This window comes from Larimichthys crocea, chromosome XVIII (genome assembly GCF_000972845.2).
Source record: "Larimichthys crocea isolate SSNF chromosome XVIII, L_crocea_2.0, whole genome shotgun sequence".
In the NCBI taxonomy this organism is placed as follows: Eukaryota; Metazoa; Chordata; class Actinopteri; family Sciaenidae; genus Larimichthys; species Larimichthys crocea.
Window position 1 is genome coordinate 18769238 of NC_040028.1, and position 27938 is coordinate 18797175.

At 42.5% G+C, this 27938-nt stretch overlaps 3 protein-coding genes across 4 annotated transcripts in view; all 3 read right to left on the reverse strand.

Moving 5' to 3' along the window:
* Positions 1 to 246: 246 nt before the first annotated feature.
* On the reverse strand, positions 247 to 7028 carry upf3a (UPF3A regulator of nonsense mediated mRNA decay). 2 transcript variants are annotated; one of them, XM_010740126.2, is made up of 10 exons: positions 6823 to 7028; positions 5032 to 5138; positions 4836 to 4942; positions 4515 to 4613; positions 4269 to 4379; positions 4128 to 4183; positions 3880 to 4038; positions 3642 to 3775; positions 2292 to 2595; positions 247 to 1440 (listed from the first exon to the last, which is right to left on the reverse strand). In XM_010740126.2, exons 1-10 carry the CDS (start codon positions 6961 to 6963, stop codon positions 1252 to 1254), a joined length of 1407 nt encoding a protein of 468 aa, XP_010738428.2. In that variant the 5' UTR covers positions 6964 to 7028; the 3' UTR covers positions 247 to 1251. The 2 variants fall into 2 exon arrangements, with proteins under 2 accessions (XP_010738428.2, XP_019111283.1); XM_019255738.2 differs by having other exon boundaries at positions 2304 to 2595; positions 6823 to 7027.
* A 2762-nt stretch (positions 7029 to 9790) lies between these two features.
* Positions 9791 to 17862, reverse strand: cdc16 (cell division cycle 16 homolog (S. cerevisiae)). The gene is made up of 18 exons (XM_019255714.2): positions 17606 to 17862; positions 17383 to 17437; positions 16924 to 17021; positions 16031 to 16069; positions 15692 to 15832; positions 14932 to 15091; positions 14724 to 14818; positions 14109 to 14242; positions 13782 to 13861; positions 13635 to 13684; positions 13485 to 13558; positions 13237 to 13362; positions 13012 to 13164; positions 12390 to 12453; positions 12244 to 12305; positions 11041 to 11176; positions 10722 to 10812; positions 9791 to 10562 (listed from the first exon to the last, which is right to left on the reverse strand). The coding sequence occupies exons 1-18, from the start codon at positions 17651 to 17653 to the stop codon at positions 10309 to 10311; spliced, it is 1860 nt and encodes a 619-aa protein (XP_019111259.1). The 5' UTR covers positions 17654 to 17862; the 3' UTR covers positions 9791 to 10308.
* A 5411-nt stretch (positions 17863 to 23273) lies between these two features.
* Positions 23274 to 27938, reverse strand: part of cfap97d2 (CFAP97 domain containing 2) — a 7769-nt gene continuing 3104 nt past the window's right edge. Inside the window, exon 7 of the mRNA XM_027291174.1 lies at positions 23274 to 23337. Coding sequence (XP_027146975.1) covers positions 23274 to 23337 — 64 coding nt within the window. The remainder of the gene's footprint in view (positions 23338 to 27938) is intronic.

A 27938-nucleotide genomic window follows, 5' to 3' on the forward strand; every position in this document is an offset into this window, starting at 1 on the left:
AATTCTCTGATACTGCAGAGTATTCATAAACGGCTAACTGTATTGACTCATTTGTGAATGCCTACAATGAGCAATGCTGCAGATAAACTGCTGCCTCACCCAAACTGTCAGAGCGCTACTACAATGACTGAAACACCAGTCTGTCATAACGGTAAAGGAACTTTATTCTCTCAAAGCCTAAGGGCAGGAAATGATACAAGAGGTATGACAGACGGATGTTAGATCGTGTGAAAAATAATAGAAGACTTGTTAAACAGGCTTTATTAATTTATCAATATCTGTAGCTTTTCCCCCCATTACATTTAGTTGACAGAATCAATAGAAAACCATGCGCGCGGCATAGAAAATGTTATGTCATTTGTCAAACTTTGCAACTTCTAGGAAATGCCTTATATAAATGTAGAGAATGTGTTCTTCTTGGCTCACGGGTGATGATGTACAAAGCTCTGCTGACAAAAACATTATTGTCTCTGTTGTATGACACCTTAGAATAAGATGAACGATGATGAATGAGGGGAAAATACAGTAAAACACATTGACATCGCCCCCTTTATCAATAATGCATCTTCTGATTCGCTCTCCACAAAAATACACACAGGATTACCTCTGTTAAATGTTCTATATCCATTATTAATAAGTCAGACTTACATTATATTTCGTTTTCATAAAATCTATAGGATTTCTAAAAACATCCAGGTCCAACAGAGTCTACAAAGGCGTAGTAACAAGGTCTGCTGCAGAGGACGTGGTTGTGGTTTCACCAGAAAGCCGCCGATGGATTCCAACTGCGAGCTGCCGCTTTAAGGGAGCGACACCGGCTGGCTCGTGTGGAAAAGCTTCGATGAAACTGGAAACTAGCTTTGCAGGAGGCGACTTCAAAATTCAGCTGAAATATCAATCTGTGCATTTACACCAAAGTAGTGCCAACAATACACTGAATCACTGCAGTTGTGCTATCATAAACCGGCTTCGCCTGCGTCTCATGTGGTTTACTCGAGGGGTTCAACCAAACGGTGTACTCTGAACAGCGAGACGGTTAAAATATTTAGTGTATACTCAAAATGTTCATGCTACAGCGAAACAAAAAGCCTTGACCGACATTTAAAACTTTGAATTTCATGACACCTAAAGACTGCTTCTGAAGTGCCTTGCTCCCTCAGCGGAGTATATTATTTTTTAAAAGCTCAGCGAGGAGTCAAACCCGTCACTCGTCACAATAATATTTGTATTTTTCCTAAACACCCCGACCGCTCACTGTTCATCTTTGCTCTTCTCGAACCCTTTCTCCAGCCCCGTCGCCATAGCGACCACCTCATAGCAGTGCTCCGTCCCGGGTTCGGGCGAGTGGCCCGCGGGGATGCAGTCGTAGCCTTTGCCCGTGGAGCTCATGCGCTTCCTGTTGCGTGCGCCTGGCTGATAGAGCTGCATGGCTGGACGGTCCTGCAGGGAGACAAGAGAGCAGGGACATGGGAGAGGACAGGCAGCACACACACGGTTTGAGTAGACGTATTTATATATGCATCATCAACTAGTCTAACGGGCCTTAAGTGTTTCCAAATATACACTACTGGGCTAGCTGGTGCAGAAATGTCTCCACCACACCCAGATCACCCTGATTAGACTTCCACCAGGGACACTCCCATCCCTTTAGGTCTAACTCCAAACTATGACACAGGGCTGAACATCTGTAATTGATGAAATAATACTGATGACCTGGTTCGATTTCTGAAATAAATCCTTTGTTTGATGTTCTGATCTATAATATTTTCTTAGCACTGTTGCCTCATGTTTGCATGTTCTCCCCGTGTCTGCGTGGCTTAAATTGGTGACTCTAAATTGTCTGTAGGTGTGAATGTGAGTGTCTCTATGTGCCCTGTGATGAACTGGCGACTTGTCCAGGGTGTACACTGCTTCTTGCCCCGATGTCTTTATGGAAAAATCATCCGTCATGATCTGAATGATTACCACTAATAAACTGATGGAACAGCTGTTGGATCACGGTGTTACTTTAGTCCTCAACATCACAGCAGGTTTCTCAGAGGCCAATCACAGACGCATGAATTTATCCATATGACATCAAACAACATAATGTGGTTTGATTTGGGTTTCATTGCTCGCACAATATCTATAAAGAGAAGCAGTTTTTTTTAAACATCAAACAATAAGCTGATAATCATCTGTGAAAAACAGGATATCGTCCGATATCTGGGACACACCTACAAGCTTTAGATAACGAGAGACAACGCCCTCAGTTGTCACCTCTCCCCACCCACGGCCCATCTCATGCTCACCTTCTCGCTCACCTTGTTTCGGAGGCGTTCCTTCCTGTTACCCAGCTCCTCCCTGTCCTCCTTCCCCATTTTCCCATCACCACCGTCAGGACAGTAAGAGTAGCCATGATGGTGACCCTCTTTCTTGGCTCGGTCCTGGCAGTAGCCCTTCCCCCATTTGGTCTCATCTTTGCGCCTCATAAACTTGTCGAACTCGTAGTGGTGTCGCTGTCGCTTCCTCTCCTCGTCTTTCCCGCGGTGGTCCTTATCTCTCTGCCTGCGGCCGTGCTGCTCTCTCTGCTCTTTGTCACTCTCAGGCTGACCTCTAGTGGTGGACGTGGTGTTGACACCAAACACATCATTGTTAATACAGAGTTATAGCTGCGTATAATGTTGATACCCCTTCACAGTAGGGTGTATATCCTTTTTTATAAAAAAGATGAATATTCACATCCACAAGCTATTACCTACACAGGTAAAGAACTGTTGTCTTCCCTGATGAGAGCAGATTCCAGCTCATGTTATGTGAGGAATGTAAATGTTGACGATCAAGAATTATACCTTAGATTATTTAGTGGTTGAGAAATAATACGTTACTGCTTTACAGATCATTAATTATCCGTTAGAATAAATACAATCTATATTTAGATTATTTATATTAGCAGCTTGGAAGCTCACATGTTTTGTCTGGCATCTGTCCTCTTTAATGAATCAGGACAGACCCCTCCCACTGATGGACACATCAGCTGTGTCCTCCCGTCCCTGTTTTCAAAGTCAACTTTTAGGTTTGGACATTTTCTGGAGGGGCTTTAACGTCGCTGTGCGTTGACCCGCTGATCAGTGTGTCAATAAACAACCGAAGCAGCTCGGGGAGGGAGGGGTGGTGACCCATGACAGTGTCTTTGACCTGTGTGCCTGCTGTTGCAGGGCATTGTGGGATTTGTAGTACGAGCGGCAGGAGTGCGATTTACCGTTACCGGGCCGTTAATAACAGACGTATGAAATGATCTGATCTGATGAATCGGGTGTAGAGTTTCACATGTCTGTTGTAGAATAAAGCAACATAAAATATCTTTAATCTATAATTACAGGCTTAATTGGGTAAAGCATTATAGGCTTTCTCACTGTCAAGCTGCAGTTATAAATGTTAATATTTCTGTTTTTATTACAGATGCTCCAGAAGGTGAGGAATCCAACGTGAAATGAGAGACTCCTTTCAGATTATATTGTTAAAAAGACAAAGCAGGCCACGTCATACTAGTGACCTGCTTGCTGAGTATGTCTGAATGTAAAGTGGCAGCGAGTTTTTAGTAGTTAGTCTCACACAGTGAGCCGTCTGTACAGTTCAAGACAGGATGTCACAGTCCTTACTTTTCCTTGGAGTCCTTTGACTTCATTTGTCCTCCAGCTTTCTCCCATTTGCCTCTGTCTGTCTCCCCGACGTCACTTTTGTCCTTCATTCGGTCTGAATCCACATCGTCGTCCCTGTCGCTCTTCTTCAGGAGCTACAGCGCCGCAGATAAGACGCGACAGGATCCATGATCACATGCCACGCCATCCAAAGAACAAGACTAAAACAAGATGCTGTCAAACTGTGATGAAGGGTTACCTTAATTTTGATGTCTTTGTCAGACAGCTTCTTCTGCTTCTCGGCTTCTTTCCGTTTGCGCCTCTCCTCCTCCCGTCGCTTCCTCTTCTCTTCCTCCCTTTGCCGTTTCTTTTCAAGCTCTCTGCGTCTCCTCTCCTCTCTCTTCTCTTCCCTTATTCTCTGCAATGAAGGACGCAGGAAAGATTGGTCAACATTTAAAGCAACGTGAGGGTATTTTCTTTCCATTTAGGCATTTCCTACTTTCATACCTGTTTCTCAATTTTCTTATTTTTGATGTACTCCAACAGCGGTGTTGTCCGTTTGGCTGGAACCAAAAAAAAAAGGTAGAGATGTGAACAGATGCTGCTACTTATAAAATAAATGAATCATCAGTGCACACAGTACTGTACCGATGAGCTCTCTGGTCTTGGCCTCTATCTCTCCCAGCAGAGTCTCAGGGTTGGCCATAGACTTCTCCTCGTCACAGGAGTAATTCTCCAAGAACCGCTTATATTCTGGGTCTGAGGGAGTTTCAGGCCCAAGATGAGTATTATTTAAAGCAGCAGTTTGATCATCAGAAATTGATTCTCTGCACATTTTAAATCCACGAAGGCAGAAAACTAAATATCACGTCTACTAAATTTGTATTTCAGTACCTTCTTCAATGCTCCCGGCCTTGGCATCTTTCTTTTTTAGCTTCTTCTTGGAGATTTTCTGGAAGGGGGCGAACTCTACTACTGCAGGATACTCCTGGCCTGAGTAAATATTGAAACAAAAAGCAGCTCATCACTTAACAAACCAGCTATCAGTCAGTAACAATGGCAACAAGGGCTCTAAAGCCACCTCTCCGTCTGTTCATTTTCAGCCTGTAGCAGTAGAACAAACATGCTTGTGTTTGCATTTAATATAGCGATATAGATTGCAGTGTGTGCCCACGTTCATCAGCCAAACTGAGTTTAAACAGAATCAAGAAATACCCTTGTTGTCAATGAAGACATAACCATCGAATCGGTCCCTGAACAGCAGGATATCTTCAGGGCTTTTAAAGTTGATGTACGCTCTGGAGAACAGGTGTGGATAAAGACTGTGGAAAGACAAAAAAAGAGAAATAAACATCCGACGATAAGAATCATGAACACAAGTATGGCGTAAGTTCTTTGCTGTTGTGTTTACCTTTGATCGGCTGGAAAGAACTCGAAATAGTCATAGGATGGAAGCGGGCTGAGCTGTTCCTCCAGCTGCTCCTTTGACAGGTTAGGCGGAAGCCTTCGAAGCACCACCTGTAATCAGCCATTTACACCTTATTTCATCAGGCTACCAGGAAGAAACTTGTTTTAAATTTGTGTATAAAGGTTCACGTCAGGTCTCACAGAAACACATATTAGAGGTTGATGTAATGGCTCTTTATAACGTCTGCGGTGGCTTTGGGAGGAAATAACACGATGTTATCACAGTTATTTTGGGTCAGATTATCACGTTTTGATCAGAAAGAGCAGACACGGTTACAAACTGCTGCCGTGCAGGGTGAAAGAGGTTGTTTATCAGGCACAGAACTGCACTGTGGGAAGTGCAGGATGCAGTATTTTTGGTGTGGCTCTTTAACCTCATATATTTAGCTCATTTTGTCTTTTCTTTGCTTGTTTCTAGCTCACCTCTTATAATTTCTTGTATTTGACTGTAGAGTTTGACATAGTATACAGGTGATACTGGCTGAGTGAGAGAACGTGGCTTTACTTTTATTAATTTTAAAGGTATTTAAGGGAAAATACACAGGGACATGTTTATTTGATCTTAAAGCTCCAGTGTGTAACTCACTGAATATAATTATTTAATTAATAAATCACAAGTATTGTTGTGTTTTCCGTTACCTTAGGGTGGGGAGCGGGTCCTCTTCCATGTTGTCCGCCGTATTGAACTACATGTTTCTACAGTAGCCACGAATGGACAAACCCAAAGCAAACGCTGGCTCTAAATAAGAACATTCAAAGAGTGTTTTTCCTGCTACATGCTCCAAAGGCAGAGCTGTTAGCCGCAAGTTTAAAAGGTGTATTATTGAACCACCATTTCTCTACAGCAGCCCAGAAGGGACAAAGCAAACACTGGCTCTACATAGGCCCATTGGTCACAAGTTTCACTGCCATTGTAGCTTCTCCTTCGTGCTTGAAATGAGAGGGTGAGGTGAGGGGTATTCAGTCAGTTGGATTCGGCACCTCCTTCACCACTAGATGCCACTAAATTTCACACACTGGACCTTTAAGACCTGAACAGAATACAATATTTTAAAGAATAACTCAATAATATAATGTAATAAATACTAAAAAAGTAAAATCAGATGCATGTGACACCTCTTTAACTTCTGGGCAATCATTTTGGAAGCCTTAAACCGGGATTTAAAGGTACAGTTTGTGAGATTTAGTGGCATCCAGCGGTGAAGTTGTGGATTGCAACCAACTGAACCGCTCACCTCACCCTGCAACGATAAAGTCTGTTTGGGTTTGTAGAAACATGGCAGTCTCCATGGAAGAGGACCCGCTCCCTCTGTAAACATAAAACACTCATTCTAAGGCAATAAATACAGAATTATTCTTATTTCAGGTTAAAATATATACACAAATAAAAACATAGTTATGGTTCTCATATTTTATTTCTCACCCTTTTGGACCTTTAAGGGCATGAGATGTTGAGATGTTGTGTTTAATAAAACCACAACATGGTGTGAGGATGTCCTGTAGTCAGTGTTTACTGCATGTCAATGAACATTATGTGCAAACATGTCAGATCTAGTCTGTCATGAGCTTTCTCAGGCTCCAGGTTGAATCTGGTTCTTGCAGCTCCTTGTCGCTGTCCGCGGTGCTGAAACGATCCCTCCCTCCCTCCTTCCCTCCCTCCATACCTCCTCCATGTCTGCTTCCCCGCACGGCGTAAACAATGCGTCGCAGCTGCCCCGCACGCTCGTCCACCTACCTTGGTGAAAACCTCTTTCTTCTCCTCTTTCTGCTTGGCGTTGCCCGGAGTGTTGTCCTGCTCCCTCGGGATGTCTCTGAACTGGATCTCCACGACGCTCTTCTCCTTGCCCACGGTCATCTGGTCCTTTTCAGACCTCATTTCTCTCCATCTCCCTCTTTCTCTCTCTCTCTCTCTATCCCGTGTTAAGTCACCAGGGCGCTCGCGAGAGTACAGCGGGCTGATATCGCGAGCTGGAGAGAGGCTTTAAAAAGACAGCTTTGTTATGAGCTGAGTCCATGTCTGTGGACAGACACCGTGCATGATCCATTTGTCCATGTCTGTGCACAGACACCGTGCATGCTCCATTTGTCCATGTCTGTGGACAGACACCGTGCATGATCCGTTTGTCTCTGTCTGTGGACAGACACCGTGCATGCTCCATTTGTCCATGTCTGTGGACAGACACCGTGCATGCTCCATTTGTCCATGTCTGTGCACAGACACCGTGCATGCTCCATTTGTCCATGTCTGTGGACAGACACCGTGCATGATCCGTTTGTCCATGTCTGTGCACAGACACCGTGCATGCTCCGTTTGTCTCTGTCTGTGCATGGACACCGTGCATGCTCCATTTGTCTCTGTCTGTGGACAGACACCGTGCATGCTCCGTTTGTCCATGTCTGTGCACAGACACCGTGCATGCTCCATTTGTCCATGTCTGTGGACAGACACTGTGCATGCTCCATTTGTCCATGTCTGTGGACAGACACTGTGCATGATCCATTTGTCTCCATTTGTTGTTTTAGATTTAAACTCTATGAGTATTTACATTTTTTATTTTGCTGCATATTAATTTTATTTATTTTTTTGTATTTCAAACTTACCTTGAGAGATTTGTTATATACAAAAGAAATCAGATAGTTCACACACTTTAATGTTCACTATAAACCTGTCTGTGTGTCAGAGTCAACTTAAAAATAATCCATTAGCTATTAATAATCAAAGATCACGTTCATTTGTCATTACCCCGTGCATCATAACAGGAAGCTGACCCACACTCCATCATGAAATATAATGAAATCATATTTATTGTTTTATTGTGCGACTCTTTTCCAATTCATACATAAAATACATTTTCTCACTTATCCTGGTGAAAACACAATGTACAAAATGTGCAACAACAATGTCCACAAGTCACATGATCCACATAGAGGAGTATCACTGAGCCCTCTGAAGGCCACGGAGAGACCATGGAGAAGTCATCTTACTCCATGTTGTGTATGTAAGATGACATTATGTAAATCTCAATTTACAGTCCAGTTATTCTAATTATTTCCGACAGGTTGTCTAAGACACATTTGAAAAGAATGGAATCAAGTTTTACTTCAGTCAGAGTACATCATAATAAACTTAAAGTACTAAAGGTAAAAGTACTCACTGCGCAGGAGCGTCTCAATCACAATATGATTATATGAATGTTTACATCACTTTAATGATGCAGCTGAAGATTTTAATTACTTTATACACCGCTGGGTAGACTGTGAGATCAATGCAATACATCTTAACTTAGAATAATAGATTATATTAGAAATATATTTTGTATTAGAAATCTGAAATCGATAAATGCAGAAAGGTACAATATTTCCCTCTGAGCTGTAGTGGAGTATTATAAAATTATATAAAGTGAAATCTTTATACTCCGAAATTGTACTGAGGAACCTATGTGCAACATAGACCAGCACTTATGGTCTGCATCTGGTTTTTAAATATCAAAATCACAACCATCAGGACTGCTGTCGATTCATGAACATCTCCGCAACATCAAACCAGGAGGCTATAAAACTTTTTTTTTTTGCACCAGTGAAAATAAATCCAGTCCAGCCTGTTGTGCATCCACGTCCCAGTGATGTCCCCGTGATGTCCCAGTGATGTCCCCATGATGTCCCAGTGATGTCCCCGTGATGTCCCCCTGTGTCTGAGTTAAGCAGTGCCGCAGCTCTCACTGTCACCGTGCAGGTCCGGGGTCTGGCTGCCTGGAGCGATGCTGCCCACTGAGCTCCAGGACTCGGGGCAGGAGGACTGGCTCACAGACCGCCCGTGGACGTCTCGGCAGGGAACTGAGAAGGAGAAAAAAAAAGTATTCATTTCTATTTATACAATCAATCATCAATTATTTTCTGCGCACAAGATGATGAAGTGTCCGTGAACTCACCACTGAGGAAAGTTTGCCTCCCGCTGCTGCTCTCCACGCACAGCCGAGGCTTCTCTGGCGTGGACACGGAGCTCTTCAGGCTGGGGACATACGTGGAGCAGGTGTCCAGGTCCCGGCACACCTTGTCCTGGCTGTAAATCACGGCCGACTTAGACGGAGTACAGCCCATGTCTCCTGGAAGTCAGTGCAGCCGCTCTCCATTGGAAATAAGATCCAGGAGGAACAAACAAGGAAACACCGGAGGGGTGGAGGAGAAGAGGGTCGGAGACCTCCTCACTCCTCCCCTGAGCCGGATCATGACATCTGAGATGTGATGGCCTGAGCTCCAGACTGTTTCACACCTCTGCAAGGGTTACAGTTAAGACTTATAAACGTGTTACCACTTTAAATCATAATTAATATATATTTTCCACAATATATTTGGTGTAATATTCCTTTTTTTTACATATAACTACCAATAACTTTCAGGTTAATTATCACAAAATGTCTTTTATTAAAAGTCACAAACATGTTAGATTTTTAGTATGCATGGTTTCATGCTGCAGGTCTTAAATTAAAAAAAAGGACTCATCAGAGTTATGAGGATCACGTCACAACAGTGAGTAGAAAATAGGCGAGCAGGTAGAAATTTAATATTAAAAAACATTCCCAGCCCTATCGCCATGACGACGTGTGTTCTTCCAAATCAAACACTTTATTTTTGATCGACACAAAACACAGATCTGCTAAAAAAAAAAAAAAAAAAATTATTTTTATTGAATTCACCCAAACTGCTTGTGTTTAGCTGGCTCTTTATTCAAGGTGTAAATCCACAGGTTAAGCAACACAGAGTGTCCTGCCATAGGCAGCAATAAGTGACGACAGTCTTTTTTTTTTTTAGATCGGACGTGAGGTGCGTGGCTGCGTTCGCTCTGTTCAGTCAAGTGTCAAGAGGACCACATGTTCCCGGTGTCTTCAGATTCAATGCTAAACCAAGTACTCAACCCCTTACCCAAGGCACATGTCAATTCCCCTTTTTAAAGTGCATTCTTGCAAAGATTACTATGATGTACAGCGGGTGCTGTATAGAAATTCACTCTTACTCATGTTCATAATGTTCACTATGGCGTGTTCTATGTTTTGTCACTTACACAAACAACCATATCTAATGCACGAGAGGGAGAATCCACAAGAAACCTTTGGCGGAGGACAAGGTGCCAAAGTTTTGGTTTGGCAGTCGTCCTTGGGCTTAGATGTGTGTACCTATGACAACCTGTTGCTATGACAGTTCCACCTCCTTCTGCAGGACGACATCACGTGCTGGTGTCTGACAACGTGTCTAACATCACATCGCTCTCGTACATGTCGCACTCCAGGGTTAATGATAGTCGCAGAGGGGTCTCGAGCATCATCTTGTCCTGGTTTGACATGGGCGTTTCCAAGGACATGATGCTGGTGTCTTCCAATCTTGGAGTGGCTAGAAGGTCACCGGGCTCCGACGTGTTCAGCATCTTCATCAGCGCTGGAGTGTTCAAGCTGCCTCGCACCTTGTCGTTGATGTCCGTGCCTTGGTGGAAACAAACGACAGCACATCTTTGAATATTCACTGCTATGTGAGAACAGAAGAGGAAAATGTTTGGCCGCCACATCAAACATCTCGTTTGACTGTTGTGGTATTTGTCTAGCTGCCGCAGAGAATTCAGCTGTCAGTATATCTGTATCCTACCGATATAGGCATCCGTGTCACCGATGTACATCTCGATACAGTGGCCGAGCATCGTCACCGAGAAAGTGTCGTCCCTTTTCAGTCCGAGGGCCTGCACGGAAAGAAAGCAAACCGACGTCAAGCATCTCTTAAAAAAACACATTCACTGTCGAATCAACCAATCACAGTTGAGACTCCCTTTGACTACCCCACCAACTGAGTTTTTTCAAATATAGACCTCGACCAAATGGTTGACCAGGCAGTTAAAATCATTTTGATGCTACACTGAAAGACGGCATCCGTTTGTTTCTTTTTCAGACTGAAAGAAAAGGCACGATACCGTATGAAAGTAGTCGATGGCGCTCTCAAAGTCGCCCATGAGGCTGTGTACGTATCCTATGGCAGCGTAGGTGGAGGCATGCTGGGGGATTAACACCAGCGCCTGACGGTGGTACTCCAGGGCCTGGTCATACTTCCTAAAGAAACAAGCATTGTGATACACAAAGACATCAGATCTCGATGGAGTCAGCGAAATGTCGTCATTAGACGTCTGCAGAACTGTGATAAAATACAGCGTATCATACTGTACATTTCCATGACTGTCCAGGCTCAGCCAATACCTTCAATCTGCAGACAAGGAACGCAAAACCATGTGCACGTTGACGAAGTCTACCATTTTAAATTCAGCAAGTTTAGCTTATTTTCTGCTCAGTCCATCGCTCCACTCTGGTACTGCGACACTAACTGCCTTTAGGTGGCATCATCGACGCGTCTACAGCAGCAAATTGTTGCTGTCATTATATTGACAGAGGTCGGGCAGGTGTGCTGATCTACTCTGACCGACAGGTTTCCTCGTGGACAGCTGCCTGCTGACGGCGAGTTTGTGAGCAGAGTATCTGCCAATTTCACGTAAAGGATGAAAGAAATAAAAAGGACAACGCTCGAAAGAGCCCACAACTCCTCCGCACATGATTATTGCGAAATATACATTTGTAATGGCATGCGGTGCAGAAATCATTGTTCTCTTTTGGCAGAGATCGAGAAACACAGACAAAAGAAGACTCAGAGACTCCAAACAACAATATAATAGATGGATGTCACCAAACCATGTTTGAGTGGTTACTGTAGGCTCAGAAAAACACTGACGACGTATCGATGACGCACCAACGACCTACGAGGCGTTCACTTTGCGTGGATGAAACAAAAAAGAAAGAAAAGCAACAACCTTTGAATACAGCTCCACTCAGCCTCCACTCGTGTGGCACACATTCTGCAAGCCTCTTATATCTGTTGAGTGGTGGCTATGCATAATTCATTAAAGGGTTTTTTCATGAATTCTCAATTAACGCTCTACCTATGCTGAACCACTGCGACACAACAAGTTGTTAAGCACGCCTCTGAAAACAGCAAAAAGAAAAAAGAAAAAGGAACAAATTAGAGGAGTATGCGCTCCAGCCAGTCTTCTTTAATTATCACTCAGGCTAAATTTAGAAGATGCCAATTAGAAAAACTGGACGCACAGGAAGTTTGGCTCCATACTTACTTCAGTTTCCGACACACGTGGCCCAAATTGTTTAACAGAGGCTCCCATTTGTCCACAGTGACCTGTGACAAAAAAAACATAGATTATAGACATGTGGTTCATCATTCACACGTAATATTTATGCAGTTAAATAAATCATTGCGTACCTCGTTGCCGATGGCTTTGATCTTCTCCATTGCATCGAGAAACAACCTCTCTGCTGTCTTCCAGCTGAAAGAGTGAACATGATAAACGTTCTTACATCTTCACTTTCAATAAAACAATATCAATGTACGTATAATCTGAGTACCCTGTGTGTGTGGCTGCTGTTCATTATGAGTTACTTAAAGCTGTGTGTATACACAGGGAGCAGGATTTGGGTCAGTTTCCTGTTTTGCTGGTCCTGTCCGATCGTCACGTTTAAACGCTCTGATTTTGTACGAGCCGACAGAACCGGTGTTTGTCAGTACGAGCTGATCTGAAGAAGCAGCAGCTCGGTGCAGACAGAGTCTTCATGGTGATACATTGCTGTAAAGTTAATAAACGACCTGATCATTTTGACTTTTTAATATAACTCTAACACAGCCATGTCACTCATGTTTATCACGTTTGCTGTGTTGGACATCAAACCTCTATTTCTTAAAGTTTTGTATCACCTGGTGGTTTGAATAGCCCAGTCAACATCATCTGCTACACATCTACCACTGCTGTGTGTCAATAACACTTAGGCTAGTGTTAAACTAGAGGAGTTGGTGTTGTTGTGTGTGTGTTTGTGGCTGTATGACTCACTCTCCGTTTTGAAAGGCGACCACCGCCACCTCGTGTATGACAAACGGGTCCTCTGGAGCGATACTAAGAGCCTGGCTGAAGAAACGCTCGGCCAGCTTGGAGTTGTTGGTCAGGCCGTACTCCAGGCCGATGTAGAGCATCGGTAAGTGACACCTGGATGAGAGAGACCAAATGTATCTCTGGCTTGTATTTGAATTCAATCTGAGTTTAGGAGCCTCCGCCTACCCTTTCATCAGCTGAGCAGCAGTGAAGTAGGCAGCCATGGCTTGGTCATGCTCGCTCTCCACCGCAAACGAATGGCCATATGCAATCCATGCAGGACCATATGTCCTCTCCAGCGTGGTGGCTTTACTACAGGAGACACACAGTAAGCAATATGAAACTGAACATAAGAAAAACAAGCTGTAATGTGGTCTCAAACAGGATGTATAGGATGTGAAAAGGAAGCACATCCTGTGTGTGTAGACACGTACCTCAAGTATCGCCGAGCATGTTCGTTTTTGTGGCCAACCATGAGATAGTAGCATCCAACAGCGAACCAGGATACCTGATGACAAGGTTTTTATTTAGTTATCGAATACTGGAAATGATGTAAAAGGGAAACAGATAGTTCAAACACTTACTGGGTTGTTGGGATACAAGTCTACAAGTTTGTGCGAGAGGTAAAACAACTCTGCAGAGGGAAAAAAAAGCAAAAAATACTGATGTGTAGGACGAGCAGTGAAATGAAACAATCTTTAAGCATGATTCATGGTTTCTATGTATTTTACCATTTGCTTTGCCGAGCTCCACCAAAGTTCCTATGTGGACCGGTAAACAGTTGGCGTGGAAGGGATCTTTAACCATCACCCTGAGAGAAACAAACAAAGCTGCATTCAACGCTCTGACATTTTTACAGTCAAATCTGTATTAACCGTTCATTATTATAAACTAAAATCCATCAAAATTCACACACACAGAAAAGAAAGCAACATCTGCAACAGCTGGCTTAGAAATGATTTTAAAAGATGAAGAAGTGATCTGAATGTTTATGTCACTATTATTTACAGTGATTGGGCACAATTCAACACACAAACATGAAACCTGAAGACACCTACATCGACGTGAGTTTGTGGCACATCTTGAAATCACAGTTATAATAATGCCTCTCGGCAAGAGACACCACGACGTCCAAGTTGTCCTGCAGACCGTTGACCATCTCTGGTACCACCAGATCACTGGGCTTGTTATACTGCAGTGGGAAAGGGGGAGAGACAGAGTGTGTGTGTGTGTGTGTGAGTGTGCGTGTGTGTGTGAGAAAGGTGGGTGTACGGTAGAAAAAAAAAAGAAGACAAGGAGACAGATGAAGAGGGGTTAGAACAAAAACAGGACAGAATATTCATAATAGGCATTTGCATTTCAGTGAATATTGTATACAAATGAAGCTCTGATACAAATGAAGCTCTGCAACAGTGGTGTGTGTGCATGTGTATGTGCATGTGTGTGTTTGTGTGTGTGAGAGCTCTCTTAAAGCTCGAATTAAAAAAAGGACAAGGCAGGACGGCGTATCTAAGTTAGAGTCAAAATGAACTGGTTTGTTTTGCGTATTATCCTGTGCAACAATTATGTTATTTTAATCATTTCTGGAAAACATTAGAACAATGATGTGTCTGTGGCCCAGAGGAATAAGCTCTCATCATTGGTCTTTGTCTTTTCATGGGATTAGTTGTTACCTTCTTTAACTTATTCTCAAATAGGAAGTGTAACAGCTCCTCTTCGTCCTCGGTGCACTGCTGACTCAGAGGAAGTGAGTCCAGGAAGTCTTTCTCTGTTGGAAAATAAAACAACACCTTTCACATATTTCATACATTTTTACAAGTTATTGACATGATAATAAATATCTAAAGATCAGTGCACATCATGGCTGTAGGGCGGTCTCACCTTCCTGTGCGGTCAACATGTGGTGGGACGTTAAAAGGTCGAAGGCTTCAAAGCAGTACACGTCCAGTTTCAAGGCCTCTTTGTAGCTGGAGGTGGCCAGTGGTCTGTTGTCCATGGCATCATAGATTTTACCCCGCAGGAGGCAGATGGAGCTGCTGACCTGAAATATATCACAGAGGGAGAAGAAGGGAGAGTCTAGTAAAGCTCCACAATATTTTATACAGCGTTAAAGTTCTGCCCACAACAATAACAAGACTGGACTTAGTCGCTGGATATGACACATTGAACCCAGTGTTGACGAGATTAATTTGTGTTATTCGTCTGATTTGTGTGCACTTGTTTCATTTCAGTTACTCTGTTTCGCTGCTGCCCCCGTGTCTCCTTTCTCTGCCCTTTCTCTGTCTTTGTTGTGCGTTTTGCTGAGGGTGAGGACACACAGAGCAGTCCAGAGGAGACACAGGCGACTGTACCGATCGTCAAACGGCACACTAAATAAACAGATTTAAAAATGATGGATTGTATTTTTAATTAATGTGTGAGATGGATCTAATTTATGCGTGGTTCGAGTGTGTTGATTAATTTTCAACCACAACTACACAGGGCTGAGAGGTCAGGACACTTTCTACATTTGTTGGCAGCTGCATATTTCCAGCAAGAGCCCTCAACAAGAACGATTATTTAAACAAAGTGTGGAGGTGATGTGGACGGTTTTGAGTCGTACGCTGCACAGTGCAGTATTTCAGCAGCAGCCCAAACTTACAGCGGCAGGGGACATGTCCCAATCCTTAGTCGACTCTGGTGTCCCGTTGTCCTCTTTCCCACTCATGTCCAGCAGCTTCTTACTAGCTGGCTCCTCTGCATCCAGGATATCCAAGGCCTGCTGGAACTCTTTGGCAGCATACTAAAAACAAAAACAGACAGAACATTGTGAATCTAAAGCATAAAAAGGACAGACTCAGGAACACCTTCAGCCAGAGACTGCTGGCACCAAGATGCTCCACAGAGAGACACAAGAAGTCTTTCCTGTGGGGATTAATAAAGTATTTCTGATTCTGATTTTAGAGCCGATACAGGATGGATTTCTTTCCCAGGTACTTACATGACACCTAGCAGCAAGATACTGACAGGCTCCGTACAGCTGTGTGTGAGAAGAGAAGAGTGACGTAAATAATTATAATAATAATAATAATAATACATTTTATTTCATAGGCGCCTTTCTGTCACCCAAGGACACCGTACAATAAATGAGAGTAGACAGCAAATAACAGAAACAAACAAAAATAAGTATCAAATTACAAGAATACAACATTAACCCTAACTGTTATGCATCATGGACAATGAGCAGCACCCTCTCCATCACACAGTGGACAGACAGCGGAGCAGCTTCTCCACCCTCTGCCATCACACTGTATAACACCTGATAAACACTCAGCTCTCCTCTGTGGCTCTTTCACCTTTTTTCCCTGTTAAAAGTTTTTCCTCACTCGAACTCGAGGGTCTAAGGACAGAGGGTGTCACTCCCTGTACAGATTGTAAAAGCCCTCTGAGGCAAATGTACTTTGTGACTTTGGGCTATACAAATAAAATGATTTGATTTGATAATTCACAGTCTCTACACATTTCTCTTTTCTTACTTTGCAACAAATCTACACTGCCAAATTGCTGTATATACTTTTGTACAATATATTTTATTTACCATTTTGATATTTTATTCTTTATATTCTTATATTGTCTATCGTCACTGTGTGTAATGCTGCTGCACTGTAATTTCCCAGCTTGTGATAAATAAAGTCTATCTATCTATTTGTGTATCTATCTTAAAACAGGTTAAAATAGGACAGTGTAATTGAATCAGATGGAAAAGGCGATTACAAACAGGTGGGTTTTTAAGTGCAGACTTGAATTGTGAGAGTGAGATGAACCCAATCACTAACACATCGGATCAACACACACACACACACACACACACACACACACACCTTGCAGACTTACCTTGTCAAGTTTTCGTGAGCGGAGGGCATGGGAGGCTCTGTGGTACTGTGAGGTCAGATAAAGGCACTGAGCGAGCCAGTAGATGTCCTGGGGATCCTCTGCATGATACAAAGATACAAAGATACAAAGATACAAAGATACATAGATACAAAGATACATTAATACATGGATAGATACATAGATAGATAGATAGATAGATAGATAGATAGATACATAGATACAAAGATACAAAGATACATAGATAGATAGATCATAAAATATCAAAACACACCAAACAAAAGAGTCAACACTGCAGCTGTGATGGTACGTAACACACACACATACACACACCTCTGTAGCTTTAGCTGACAGACTCACTGCTATCACCACAAACAGTTACAGTTACAGTTAGTTACAGTTACAGTTACAGTAACGACACAACCCGTTACAGTTACAGTTACAGTAACGACACAAACTCACCGTGAGACAGAGACGCGATCTTGTCGGCCCAGAACAGAGCGCTCTGATACTGCTGCTGTGGACACACACACACACACACACACACACACACACACACACACAGGGTTAGTTTCTCTTGTTGTTTGTTTGTTTGTCTGTCTGTTTGTTTGTTTGTTTGTTTGTTGCAGCAGCCTCTTCTCTCCGGCGTTAGCATTGTAGCATTAGCCGCTAAGTTAGCAGTTACCTGGTCGATGTACTGTCGGACCCGCTTCCGGAGTCTGTCCAGGTTCATGTTGATGTTTGTCCTGTTGGCCGGTCAGAACTTTGTCATCCTCAGAGACAGAGGCGGGAAAACAATCAGTGTTTGACCTGAAACAGGACGAGCTGACCTGTTAGCCTGTTAGCCTGTTAGCCTGTTAGCTGCAAATCAAACCCGCGGCTTCTTCTGCAGCGGGGGCGCAGCGAACATGTGCCGTGTGGAAACTACACACTGTGAACAGATGGTTCCACATCGGTTCTCTACAAGAAATATATATTATATTATATTATACAGCTGTAAAAAGATAGATATTTTATTTTATTATAATAGAGTAGAGTTTAGTAGAATTAGATTAGATAATTAGATTGATTAGATATCTTCTATCTCCGACGCCACAGGGGAAGTGTACTTGTTACAGCAGCGATGAAAAGTGTAGCATACCTACAGATTAGAAAAAAAGTAGAAAAGGCTAAAAAAAAAAAACAAAAACAAATAAACAGACAGAAATACTATACCCTACAATAACATGAAAACAATCAACAGTACGAGGATAAAGGTGGCATGATATATAATTAATTTATAATAATTATATAAAAAGGTATTGTAATGTAAAGTGACCCATAGTGTAAGTAAAATATTGCAAGAAATAAAATAATATAATGTTAAGACATATACATCTTTTAATAACAAGCCGTTATTATATATTTATTTATTTATTGTTTTTATCGTGTTTTTGTATTTTTGTTTTATTTATTTTATTTACTTCGTTTCCTTCCATTCTTTGCTCATTGTGTTAGGTCTGCAGTTGTGTTATAGATAGATAGAGAGAGATAGATAGATATAGATAGATAGATAGATAGATAGATCAGAATCGCTAGAACGCTAGATCGATCAGCTAGTAGTAGATACAATAGGGCTATAATCGATACATACACGGGATTTTAATATAAATTACCTTCGAACTAACTCCTGCAGGTACGCCCACCTAATCTATTCTGTTTTTGGTCTTATCATATTACCTGAGTCAAAAAGTCCTCATTGCTCATTAAAACCTCCATACATACATCATACATACATACATATACATACATACATCATACGGCGTAATGTGAAGTAACAGAGACCTTTTTTTGCAGAAAAACACAAGCATTTTATTCCTCTGCAGGACTTGCAGTGTCGTGCTTGATGTATTAGTTTCAGATTCATCAGAAGTGAGAAACGTTTCTCGGTGTTGGAAGTTTTATATCGGTGCAGGATTCTCATGCACCTGGTGAGATGGGTTTCTCAGGAAATCTGGTTCAGGGGCGGCGGATGTCGCTGCCTCCTGCTGTATCCTGTCCCGGTGCCTTCTTTCTCGCTGGGTCTTTGCTCTCTTCACTTGCCTCAGTATCTTCTTTGCCCTTGGCCTCGATGCTTGCAGGTTTGTGTGTGGTTGCATCAGTGCTGATCTTTTGGTCGTCAATGCATCTTTCTGTCTTTTCTGCACTTTTTTTTGTTGGTCACTGTCCTTTTCTGTCTGTTGCATCAGTGCTGATCTTTTTGGTCTGGTCAATGCACTTTTTCTGTCTTCTGTCTTTCTGCACTTTTTTCTGTTTTGCTGTCACTTTTCTGCTTTTCTTTTTTGACTGGTCTGTGGTCATGCACTTTTTCTGTCTTTCTGTCTTTTTCTGCATTTTTCTTTTGCACTGCACTTTTCTGTCTGTCTTGTCGACTTCTGTCACTGTCTTTTCTTGTCCTGGTATTGAAACATAAAATAAATTCGCATAAGATCACATGATGCAGGGACGTCATGTTACTTTATCTAAAAAAGGAAGAAAAAAAAGTGTAACCTTTTGCTATGTGCTGTTCCTCGTGGGTAACGTGCAATGCTGTCCATCACCTTGAGAGTTTTAGCCAGTCCTGGCCAGCTCCTCACATTTAGTTGAGCCGCACTGCTCAGACGGCCCTGGATCATTTGATTCTCCTTGGTATACGCAGCCAACTCAAGCTGTGCGCTCTCTGCCAAGGCTACAATGCGAAGTAAACACATGCTTTACAACCGGGGTTTTTAGTTCACGGTCACCCTTATTTCTTGGCTGTAACAACTTGTTGCCTCACTTAAATTCACTCCGATTCTGCCACAACTAACCTTTTCTTCTCATAACATTCCTGTTGTCGACTCCTCCAGTCGTCCTCTGAGATGTGTATTTTTTCCCTTAGCATGTCGTTTTCCTTTGAAGATCCCGTCGCCCATTCCTCTTCAAGCTTATACAATGACATGATTGGAAATAAGAGCACAGTATTTACACTACAACATTTCGATTTTCAAACTGAGGTTTTTAAAAAAAAACATCTCTTGTTACTGAGCTGTTCATTCTCCAAGACTTCACTCAACATCTGCGCCACCCAATGGACTGATGTGAGGTGAAAACATGAGAGAGATAAACAGCAAACCTTTAGTTTCTTAGCTTGAGAGTCAGGTGACGGTAGAGGTCTTCGGTGGAGTTGTGTTTATTGTTGGTTTGCTGACTTGACCCTAAGGAGAAAACATTAAATCAGTGCAAGCCAGAAAGGTGAAATGCGGTGGAAAAAAAAAAGGTTATTGTTGGTTGTTTTGACTACAACAGACCTTGAACGTTGTTCTTACCCAGGTGTACAAGTTGGCAGATTTCTAATCACTTCAAGATACGACCTCCACCCATTTCCCCGGTGTACCGCATATGAAGCTGGTGTCCCATTTCGTCGCAGATAGTTTTTTTCCAGTGGGATAGCGCAGGGTGTGAATATGCCAGGCTTGCATGTGCCCTGTCAAACAACACCCATTAAAAACCAACTAGAAGGCTTAATATTGCACACTCCCCTCTCGCGGACTGCCTACCAAGTCCACAACATGCTTTTTACTGGATACTCTTTTGCATCTGGTCCTGCATGAATCCCCTCAAATCACTCAGCATTGCTGGCGATCCAGCCGCTCAGGGCCTCCTGACGCACCTCGACGGTGTGCTCTCGGGCTCCTACTCCTCCCATCCTTCGCTCCCCATCGTGTGCGTTTCATGCGCTGCGCCGTGCAGGTCGACTGGAGCGTCAGCGCCTGCAGGCTGTGGTTGTCTGCCGATCATACCGGGTTGCCATCAGCAGCGAGGGAGGAATGTAACCTGTGTTTCCACGACGCGCATGAGCTTGTTTGCGATTCCACACACGGGCATACGGATAGGCATCCTTAGTGGGAGACTGTGAGAATGGGCTGTTATAAAATAGCTGCTTGGAAGAACGCTGTTTCGAACTGTTCGTTAGTTGATTTAAAAAAAAAAAACAGCTCGTTGCTAGTATCAACGTCACAAATCAGGCCGAAGGGGACGATAAAAAAATCTAACACTGATCAACTTTCTGCTCGAGTGCAACAGATGTGTTGAGACACGCACGGTGAGTTAAATTAATCACAGTGAGATCCAGCGCATACAGGATTCACTCAATGAGGTCAGGGCATGCAGTCTCATGTAGTGTACTGCAACCGTTGGTAAGTGTTACTTGGGGAAACTTATAGCATCAGAGTCAACTGAATGTAACAGTAGTCAAACACTGTTTATGGCCAAAGACACCCACGACACGAAGAATTTAATATAACCAGACACGTGGTTGATGGATCATGAGAAAAACATTGTTTTGAACATTGAAAAGTGTGTTTAAAGTTGAAATTAAATTAAATACATACACCAACGACAGCACTGTATACAAATGCATGTTTATTATGTATATCCGTTTAAATACCCTATACGTTTGGGAGGCACAACACCAATAAGCTATGGGTGAAACGATTTGTGATAGAATCCAACCGAGGGCCGACCAGTTACTTCATGAATGAACATCATCTCATTACAACCCACTCCCCACGACTGACCTAAAGTGGCCATGACGATTTTTTGCTGCAACTCGGTTACTAATTCAAAGCCCATGCCAGTAATGAACAAGCAAAGCACGCAGAAATCCTTAAGAGATCAAAGTGAAAATGGACATTTAAATGTCACCCTTTAAGCGCCTGATAAACTCGGAGGTACGGTTTTAGGACTTAATATTAATATGTAACACCTAACTGGAGCTTAGTTGACAACCCAAGCTATCAATATGTTCTCAAAGATCGCACGTGTATAATTTTATAGTGTAATTGAGTATATTACAGAATAAATGCAGCTGTTTACTGTGGGGATTGTTGTAAAGCTGTCATGGCGAAGGGCGATTCTTCATTCTGACATCTCCCCAAGAGGCCTTCACAGCAATTAAGTCTTTCTCCCCCAGTGCAGTCACATCTCGGTGCATTGGAAGAGCCCTCATGAATAATTTGGAATAAGAGAAAAACGTTTCCAGACCAATTGTTACTTTGGTCGTATAAGAGAGAGGAATGTGTTGATGGGACAGATGCAGATACGGGGTGATAAAAACAGGGAATGGGAGTTGGTGCCTGTCAATCGCGCAAAGTCTGTCGTCAAAAAACATAACTTCCTTGTAAATGTATGCAGCTGAGTCACAAATTGCAAAATCATATGCACGCCTGCTTTTCGATTTAGTGCGTCCATTAACGTTTGCAAATCGGAAGAATCATAAGGCTGCTCTGTAAACTCCTGCGTACAGAGTGCGATTTTTCTAGCAGTGCATGTGCAGCAGTTAGATTGGTTTGACACTTTCATCGTAAAAATGATATATCTCTAAGAGCTGCCCAAATAAATCACAAATATAAAACGGGCTACAAAAGTATTCACCCCCTTCCAAGTTTTAATATAAGTGGAGGCAGCTGTGGCGTCAGATCTATGTTTGTAGGGGTCCTGCTTCTCGGTACCAAAAGCACATCTGACCTGCGTATTCAACTAATTCTGTGTGAAACTGTTGGGAGGCACTTTGTTTTGGATGTGCTTGTGCAAACAATTGTCAGTATGACTAAATATTCAACAAACTTCATCTCATAAGACCATTTTCAAGAGGTCCCAGGTGGAATCTGGCAAAACGTCAGCACAGATCTCATCCATTAGTAATACATAATTGAGTCTGTAGCAAGAGGAGGACAACACAGTCACAGCTGTGGGAAATACAGAGTAGCTAACTGGTGGTTCACGCTAGCCTGTATCTTTGTATCTGCAAAACTGATGCACCTGGAGAAAAAATGCACAGAACAATGAGAACGTGCAACTCCCCACAGAAACAAGCATGGACCGGAGAGAGGAGAGGTCTCCTGGGGGCGTCACCGTTGCCTTGACTCACAAACACTTTCGAAGCGTAAGCTGCTCTCACAGATTTTACAGCTGTGGCCGAGTGTTTTCCTTTCATGACTGACCTTACTTGACTTTGAGGGCTTAGTCCACTGCGTCAGAATGTTCTATCCCACTGTCATTGTAAAACGGCCGGTAGTCATGCGATTTGGGGTTTATTTTCTGTTGCATATCTGTTAATAGATTTTGGGCTCATGTGAGAAATTAGTTTTGTTGTTGAGGATCAACTGTCGAGACTTCCAAATGACTTCCAATGTGATTGAAATGAGTGAAAGTTAATACGTCTTCTTTTTGTAACTGTGTTAAGTGATTGACCATCAATTAAGACGAGAGATAACTGTATTTAAGATAAGGGAAGCTTGTTTTCAACGTCCTCTTCAGGATGGCCGGGGGATGCTAGCATTTCAGGGGAAGTCTCACTTGTGGGTCTTCCATGCCACGTTGTGGGAATAAGTACTTAGAACGATGGTCTCTTTGGGACTAGGGAAGAAAGAGGACTGATACACAGCTCAGCATAACAGAAACGGCGAGTTGTGTGTGTGTTGGTGTGTGTGTAATGTTTTTCAGATGACACCGTTTTTAAATAATAAAGTTTGTCAAGCGGTGTAGTGTGGATTGCGGCCCCCTCTCCACTCACCCTCCCAACTACAGTTTTTGTCTGGAGCCAGTGTCTTATTTGTAGTGATTAATAACACTAATAAAACACAATTCTGCATATTGGATTCCATTTCGCCCAAAATTTTCAATAGAGGCCCCTAAAAGCTCCACCCATGGGACCTTTAAAGCCAAGATGCACAACACTCTCGCCCTCCCCTGTTTTGGCCACTGGTCTCCGCTGGAATGCGAGACAAATATCAGAGTTCCCTCAGAGCTCATATTTTCTACTCTATGGCTGTGTCCAGAGTCCCACAGACATCAGCATGAGCAGCTTGTGCATTTCCCGAGGTCCCTGGATCGAGGATTTTTTTTTTTTTTTTTAAATCTGTGTGATGGAAAGTGACGACGGTACAGACCATGAGGAGATCCTGTTTTAGAGGCGACCTACTTTGTTTAAATGACTACAATCAAAGAGTGTCTAGTGCGGTCATCATCTATACAGAATCTGGCTTATGCGGAGCAAGCCAACCTTCCTCATTATTTTTTTTATCCCACCAACCCCAACTCTAGCAGCTAGTTGAGCTCGAATAGTAACGCTGCATTCACATAAGCGTTTCAGATCAACCTCAAGAGTGGAACGCACTTGTGAATGAACACAGGAAGACTATTGAAGCAGCGATCCATCAGCGTCAACCTGAACGTTATTTCCTCACGCATCAAAGAGATCATACTACAAAAAAGATCGTTGTTTCGACATGAAAGCTTGCTACCGCTGTTTTGACGCTTAATTTAAAAAATAGAAACAGACATTAGAGACATTAGAGTTTGACCTTGTTTCTGCTTATTATCTGACGTATAGACAGAAACATCATTTCATATTTCATGTTTGACATTAATGCACAAGTGTGTTATCTCAGCCCCTCACAATGCTCAGTTCTTTGTGGAAGGAAAAAACCTAAAACAAATAGTAACAGTTTTCCTTGGATGAACCCGTATGACAACACCGTGAATCGACACAAAAATCTGAAAAGCTGTCTCACTTTACGTTTTAAACAAACTAGTTATTAAAAGATCAACACATATTGTCAGCATAATGGATGGTAGAATAGTCTCTGAAAGTACTCTGAAGAGCACAACTCCGCAGCCCTGCGCTCCATTATGGAGAGCAGGGATGCGTTGAACTGGACATAGGTTTTATACCCAATCTAAAATTAGCTCATTTTGATGACGTTAGGGCGACACAACATGCTGTGAAACTTCCTTCCTAAAAGCAGGAAGAGATACGCACCCATTTTAAATACGAAAAAAACCCATCACAGCCTGTAATCCCGGATAGATCAGCGCGCTATGAAAGCGTATAAATAAATAAAGGTTCAGTCTTTACAATCAAACAAGACCCAACGTGCTGTTTTACAATAACATAAGAGACAGAAATGAGGTTATGAGGAGAACAAATTAAGGCGAAGTAAAAGCCGAGTGCACAACATGCCCCGGAACTAATCAGACTGCCAGGAAGCTAAACAACAAATGCGATTTACTGATCGCATAATTAGCGCTTCTCCTTAAATGTAACCTCGCTATTTGCTCACAACGATAAAAAATGTTTATCTCCTGATTTCCCTTCGCACAATATCACCTCTTACTGAAACATCTCAGAATTCTTAGGTTACGAGGCCACAGGATCCCATTGTACTTGGCGTACTTGGTTAAAAACCTGCTAAAAAACAAACAAATATTCAGCACAATCATTTGATACATGAAAGGATATGCGCATCCTTTTGATTGCTCAGTGGATGAGAACTCGATTATAACTAAAGAATACAAAATCGAGTTTAATCATTGTGAGTTGATGAAGTCCTACAGGACCATAGGTTCAAACTGGGTTGTTTATTACAAAATTACTTGGTCATGGAAGCATATGGTAATAAAAGAGATACAGAAGTGTAATCACAAAAATATTACTTAATACATAACACATGCCCTACAATTTAAATTACAAGAAGGCGCCATCATAACCAAATCAGACATTTGAATGTGCAAAAAAATGAACTATAAAATTCACTTTTTCACGATCGGAAACTTGACAAACTACTTGAGGATGCAGGTCGTTCTGTTAGATTTGCTGTGTGCAAGAAATTTAAGGTTTGCGTGTTACTGGGAAAGTGGCTGAAATTGGTGATTCATAAGATGTTTTTCGTGGCAACGCTCGGGAAGCGTCTTGGGGAGTTGGCTGCTGTCCGCGGAAGAACGATGGAAATTTAAGAGAAAAACATTTGTGATTAGGCACTATTACTGTGCGTATAAAAGTTTGGTCGGGCATGGCCCTCACCTTCGACAGCATGATAACAAAATCTATTTATTATCCAACGACGGAGGCTATTGAAGGCAAACTGTACGACAGCAGTTCAAATCATAACAAGAATAGAGTCTGCAAGGCGTTGTGGAACTGCCAAATCTCAAGTTACAAAGGATGTCAAAAGTGAACAAGTTTCCACTGAACCCTGTATGGTCAAGGAACAAGCGAACGCACCCTCCGCACACAGTAAAGTAGTTCATGAGGAGACATCCTCCTCGTGCAGGACACTCAAATAACCGGATAGTATCCAGAATTTTATTTGTCCACCTACTTGTGTTTTTTTCTGGTAACAATCCTCACAGTGACTTCCTACTGGTCCTACAAGACGTACAGGATAAAGAATGAACAGAAGAGGACAGAAACGGTGTCAACTACATGGCAAGATCAGCAGCTAAAGAGGGAGTGAAAGAGCTGAAATATTGATTATCTTATTGGCAACTTACTGCAGGAACTAATCAATCACATTACTGCAACATGTCGGTATGTTCGGGTAAACCTTCCGGCTTCATGAGCCTCGACTATGTGGACCGCAAGTATAGAGTAGAGTAGTGAATGCAATCTCACTGCCGTTAAGAAACACTTTACCAAGAGAGTCCTTCAAGAACAAATACAAAATCAACGAAGTGCTCAACTAAACTGTAAAGAAAAGTAGACGAGAGGCTACAAATGTAAATGTGTTTTCACATAAGGAATGAATATAAGAGTTGATCAGACAATTCTCACCGACCGGATACTCACAGAGAGAATGAGTAGAAAAGGCGTGATTTGAGAGTGGGCTTTATTTTAGGCCTTGCGCATCATTAAGATATGATGTGTGTGTGTGGTGTGGTGTGTTGTGTGTGTGTGTGTGGTGTGTGGTGTGGGTGTGTGTGGTGTGTGGAACGACTCCTGGGGTAAAGTGTAAGATGAGGGATGGGCAGAAAAGGCCAGCGGAAAGGCAGCGACGGTGCCGAACGATCTTGGCATGAGTGAACCGCTGTAGATTCTTCCAATATCGCTCGGCTTGTTCACTGCGCCATTTGAACTGCGGGCCCTTCCTCATGCTTCGGGTGACGAAACAGTGAAGGCACGTCTGGCCTCGCCCTGAAGAAAAGATGAGAACAACTCTCTCCAGCTGTCGCTCAACGCACGCCTTTGGTGACAAGGTTTCTCCATATAGACTGAAGCGTGCCATGAAAACACAGATGGATCTTAAGGTTTTTGGGGGTTTTAACAAGGGAAAAACGAACTAATTCATGTTCGTTAAACACTTGAAATCAAGTGAGTACATCTCCACTGGTCCGGAAATTGCTGAAATTTGTTTTAATTAGTTAAACTCATATAAATAACACCCCCAATTAAATATGTATTAATATAATTATTATTATCTGGGACAATAGCCGGTTAAGTTTTGTCAAGACCATACATTTCCTGTCTTTAAAAGTTGTTGCTTGTTTAAAAGAGCAGTGTGTAGGATTTGGTGGCATCTAGGCGGTGTAGCTGCTGATTGCAACCTTATCATCAGCCCCTCACCCTCCTCCTTTCTAGAATGAAGAGAAACTACGGTGGCTGCAAAAGGTGTGAAAGATTGACAGGCCTGTGTAGATCCCGGTGTTAGGTTTTGTCTTTTCTGGGCTAACTGTAGATAAATGACAAACTCCGTGACATCTGTAGATATAAAAGACTCCTTCTAAGGTGATTAAACACTGATGGAAACGATAGCTATGAGTAATATATTTAGTTTGTGGCCGTATTCTGTAATAGAGCTTAAATCTTACAACACTGCACCCTTTAAAAGTTTTCTATACCGTCCTACCATTGTTAAATTGTACACCATGAAACTCACATCAAGACACATGAAAGGGGAAATTTAGACTGTAAGAAAAGACAGAGGTCCTCGATCATCATTATGTGGGCTGTGAACCAGTGCTGTAATATCCTGCATACGAGCACTCGATATTCACTGAATGTTGGCTGCCTTGCCATACAAGAGCAGGTGTCTGAATCCTCAGCAGGGGCAGTGGTCACTGCGCTTAATCTCTCGTAATAATGAATAGCATTGGTACAATGGATTTTAAAGAGAGTTGGTTATTATGTGTGGGTGGGATTCTCAATTTGTGCCGATTGGTCGTTTGCCCTAGTAGTCCAA

Excerpts from the sequence above, each read along its gene's own strand:
- upf3a (XM_010740126.2), bottom strand. The coding sequence starts at position 6,963 with ATGAGGTCTGAAAAGGACCAGATGACCGTGGGCAAGGAGAAGAGCGTC. Across the intron at positions 4,943-5,031 it reads TTCTTTCCAGCCGATCAAAG|TCTTTATCCACACCTGTTCT; the intron begins GTAAACACAACA and ends GTCTTTCCACAG. Across the intron at positions 4,614-4,835 it reads TGTCTTCATTGACAACAAGG|GCCAGGAGTATCCTGCAGTA; the intron begins GTATTTCTTGAT and ends ATATTTACTCAG.
- cdc16 (XM_019255714.2), bottom strand. The coding sequence starts at position 17,653 with ATGAACCTGGACAGACTCCGGAAGCGGGTCCGACAGTACATCGACCAG. Across the intron at positions 14,819-14,931 it reads CATGTTGACCGCACAGGAAG|AGAAAGACTTCCTGGACTCA; the intron begins GTGAGACCGCCC and ends ATTTTCCAACAG. Across the intron at positions 11,177-12,243 it reads CACGTGTGTCGGAAACTGAA|GAAGTATGACCAGGCCCTGG; the intron begins GTAAGTATGGAG and ends TTGTTTCTTTAG.